General features: G+C 43.6%; 1 protein-coding gene across 1 annotated transcript in view; it reads left to right on the top strand.

Annotated features, from left to right (window-relative positions):
* Positions 1 to 4,250, top strand: part of ubr7 (ubiquitin protein ligase E3 component n-recognin 7) — a 16,245-nt gene that overhangs the window by 10,007 nt on the left and 1,988 nt on the right. Inside the window, exons 3-8 of the mRNA XM_034866341.1 lie at positions 348 to 431; positions 1,739 to 1,844; positions 2,086 to 2,150; positions 2,231 to 2,431; positions 2,743 to 2,908; positions 3,998 to 4,059. Of these exons, the coding sequence (XP_034722232.1) occupies positions 348 to 431; positions 1,739 to 1,844; positions 2,086 to 2,150; positions 2,231 to 2,431; positions 2,743 to 2,908; positions 3,998 to 4,059 (684 nt within the window). The remainder of the gene's footprint in view (positions 1 to 347; positions 432 to 1,738; positions 1,845 to 2,085; positions 2,151 to 2,230; positions 2,432 to 2,742; positions 2,909 to 3,997; positions 4,060 to 4,250) is intronic.

Here is a 4,250-nt window from a genome sequence, read left to right as displayed (position 1 = left end):
TAATATTCCATGCTAAGGAACAGAAATAATTTCGATGTTGGAAGTAAAAATGTTTTTTAAGAATGACCAAATCTACTTTGTCTAAAGACACATTTTTATTCTTTGGCTTTTAACTCCTCGTGAGTTGTGTGGTCCTCTGATGGCTCTTATTGTTTTACTGTATTTTTGTATTTATTCATTTTATCTATTTTTTAATTTTTTAAACCCAATGCTCTTATTTTGTTTTTACAATATTTATATTAATTGTTTTGTATGTTTGAGTTTTTCTGTGCAGCACTTTGGTAACTTTGTGTTTGTAAAATGTGTTATAGAAATAAAGTGGATTGGATACGTGCTCTGCTTCCTGAATCCCTGTGTCTGATTGGCTGTGTCTGCAGGTGGAGGACGAGATGATCCAGTGTGTGGTGTGTGAGGACTGGCTGCACGGCAGGGTGAGACACGCACACACACACACACACACACACACACACACACACACACTAGAGGATGGATACCCGACCCGAGCCCGACGGTACCCGAAGTGCCGGGCCGGGCCGGGTTCGGACAGATGTGTAGAAAGGATGCTCGGGTTCTAACAGATGTGTAGAAAGGATGCTCGGGTTCTAACAGATGTGTAGAAAGGATGCTCGGGTTCTAACAGATGTGTAGAAAGGATGCTCGGGTTCTAACAGATGTGTAGAAAGGATGCTCGGGTTCTAACAGATGTGTAGAAAGGATGCTCGGGTTCTAACAGATGTGTAGAAAGGATGCTCGGGTTCGGGTCGGGCTCGGTCACATCAGCGCGATAAGGCATTGAACATTTGAATTTAAAACAGCTTATTATGGAGGTAATGGCGCTTGTTGCCCCGTGTGCATTGATGAGCTCATCTGTTGACGTTTCCCAATGCCTTCCTACACCGGCTTAATAAAAGCAAACACACGTATGTGTCATTAGTATGAGAAACAAATGCGATTTTAACTGTGTCGGGCTCGGGTCGGGCTCGGACAGAAATATCTTAATGCCTGTCGGGCTCGGGTCGGGTTCGGTTACTGTTCTGTCGGACGCGGGCCGGGCTCGGACAGAAAAATCCGGCCCGATCCGCACTCTAACACACACACCCCCCCCCACACACACACACACACACACACGGACACATGGACATACACACACACAGATACACGGATACACAGGGACACACACGTGGACACACGGACACACACACACACGGATATACACACAGACACGGGTACACACACGCACACACATGAACACACAGACAAACACAAACACAGCAAATAGACGGTACCGTAGGGAGGTAACCTGAAACCATCCAGCAAATAGACGTCACTGTAGGGAAGTTACCTGAAACCATCCAGCAAATAGACGTCACTGTAGGGAAGTTACCTGAAACCATTCAGCAAATAGACAGCACCGTAGGGAAGTTACCTGAAACCATCCAGCAAATAGACGTCACTGTAGGGAAGTTACCTGAAACCATCCAGCAAATAGACAGCACTGTAGGGATGTTACCTGAAACCATGCAGCAAATAGATGGCACCCTAGGGAAGTTACCTGAAACCATCCAGCAAATAGACGTCACTGTAGGGAAGTTACCTGAAACCATCCAGCAAATAGACAGTGCCGTAGGGAGGTAGCCTGAAACCATCAAGCAAATACACGTCACTGTCTGTGTTGCGTACTTCCTGTCTGTTTTGCTCACTTCCTGTCTATGTCGCGTACTTCCTGTCTGTGTTGCAGCACCTGGGCGTGGCGGTTCCAGACGGCGTGGAGCTGCAGGAGATGATCTGTGAATCTTGTATGAACAACAACTCTTTCCTCTGGACCTACGCTGCTCACCTGTCAGGTAAACCACACTTGTGGTTCCTGTCTCTGACTGGTTCCTGTTTCCTGCTTTCATTTATTCCTGCCCCCTGTCTACTAATTGCCCTGAAGCGAGTGGTGTGCCACCCATTCCTGCCCCTTGTTTGCTACATGCCCTGAAGCCAGTGGTGTGCCAGTAAAGTTATTAAGTCATCTCAGGTTACGGAGGGCTGCTACTACCTTTACACTTCCTGTTTGTGTGATGACTTCCTGTCTGTGCTCAGTTCCAGGTGCAGGTGTTGAGGTGAAGGCGGAACCAATCGTAAGCGTTCCTAAAGAAGAAGAGAAGGTGAGAATCATGTGATCATGTGACCAACTCTCCATCACATTCAGATTCAATTAAAATGACATCATCACTTTATATGACAGGGCGGTGATGTCACGGAGCCTAGCTGTAAGCGGAGCCGTGGGGAGGCGGAGCCAGACTGTAAGGGGCGGGGCCATGAAGAGGCGGAGCCAGGCTGCAGACTGAAGGAGCTGCAAGCGATTGGTCAGAACAGGGTCCAATCAGGAGCCGTGTTCTGGCCGTCGGCGTGGCGATCCAAGCTCTGCTCCTGCAACACCTGCAAGGTTCAAATCTCCCGACATCTCGCCCGTCGGGATCTTCAACCCTCGCGTCGTCCTCCCGTCTAACTATTTCAAAACCACTTCAGTTTTCTTTTTCAAATGCTGTAAAATAGAATAAGACAAAGTCAGCTCAGAGTGTCGTGTGGAATCAGTCACAATATTTTAGGGAATTAAAGAAAACATTGATAAAGGACACCATGAGGGTTAAAGATCAGCTGACACGTGTTATATATTATATGAATGTGTACTGTATATATGCGTATGTATGTGTAGATTTACTGCATATTAAATGACGTCTGAGCGTGTGTCTCCAGGAGAGTCTGTCTGCAGCCGGCTTGTCCTTCCTGTTGGACGAGTCAGACACTGTCCTCGCCTACGAGAACAAAGGGAAGAGCAGCGAGCAGCAACTCCAAGGACCCGACCCGCTGATGTCAGCGCTGGACAACCTGAACCGGGTTCAGCAGCTCGAGATCATCCACGGTAAACTTAGTCACCTACCAGAGAAGTACTATCAAACTACCATTTAATTACCATTAAATTACTAGAAAACTACCAGAGGAGTGCCGTCAACCTACCATTAAATTACCATTAAAATACTAGAAAACTACCAGAGAAGTACTGTCAAACTACCATTAAATTACCAGAAAACTACCAGAGAAGTACTGTCAAACTACCATTAAATTACTATTAAAAATACTAGAAAACTACCAGAGAAGTACTGTCAAACTACCATTAAATTACCATTAAAATACTAGAAAACTACCAGAGGAGTGCCGTCAACCTACCATTAAATTACCATTAAAATACTAGAAAACTACCAGAGAAGTGCTGTCAAACTACCATTAAATTACCATTAAAATACTAGAAAACTACCAGAGAAGTGCTGTCAAACTACCATTAAATTACCATTAAAATACTAGAAAACTACCAGAGAAGTGCCGTCAACCTACCATTAAATTACCATTAAAATACTAGAAAACTACCAGAGAAGTACTGTCAAACTACCATTAATTTACTAGAAAACTACCAGAGAAGTACTGTCAAACTACCATTAAATTACTAGAAAACTACCAGGGAAGTGCTGTCAAAGTACCATTAAAATACTAGAAAACTACCAGAGAATTACTGTCAAACTACCATTAAATTACTAGAAAACTACCAGAGAAGTGCTGTCAAACTACCATTAAATTACCATTAAAATACTAGAAAACTACCAGAGAAGTGCTGTCAAACTACCATTAAATTACCATTAAAATACTAGAAAACTACCAGAGAAGTACTGTCAAACTACCATTAAATTACCAGAAAACTACCAGAGAAGTACTGTCAAATTACCATTAAATACCATTAAAATACTAGAAAACTACCAGAGAAGTACTGTTAAACTACCATTAAATTACCATTAAAATACTAGAAAACTACCAGAGAAGTACTGTCAAACTACCATTAAATTACCAGAAAACTACCAGAGAAGTACTATCAAACTACCATTAAAGTACCATTAAAATACAAGAAAACTACCAGAGAAGTACCATTAAACTGCCTGTGTCTGTCGGCCATCTTTGTCAGGGTACAACGACATGAAGACGGAGCTCAAGGACTTCCTGCAGAGATTTGCAGCAGAAGGGAAGGTGAGTTTACAACTCAAGGACCCGTGCTGGGACTTTAATAATGTCTCTCGTGTTCAGTAGCAGCCCCAGATGCATTCTGGGAAAGGAGGAAACACGCTCTGGGTTTTCATTTAATAATGGGCGTTTCTCAATATGTGTTCTTCTATGGACTTGTGTTCTTGTGTTCTTGTGAAACGTCATGTTTGGTGGCC

The sequence above is a fragment of the Etheostoma cragini genome, unplaced genomic scaffold (genome assembly GCF_013103735.1).
Source record: "Etheostoma cragini isolate CJK2018 unplaced genomic scaffold, CSU_Ecrag_1.0 ScbMSFa_4664, whole genome shotgun sequence".
NCBI lineage: Eukaryota > Metazoa > Chordata > Actinopteri > Perciformes > Percidae > Etheostoma > Etheostoma cragini.
Note: the sequence above shows the minus strand (reverse complement) of the source record. Positions and strands in the feature narration are given on the sequence as shown.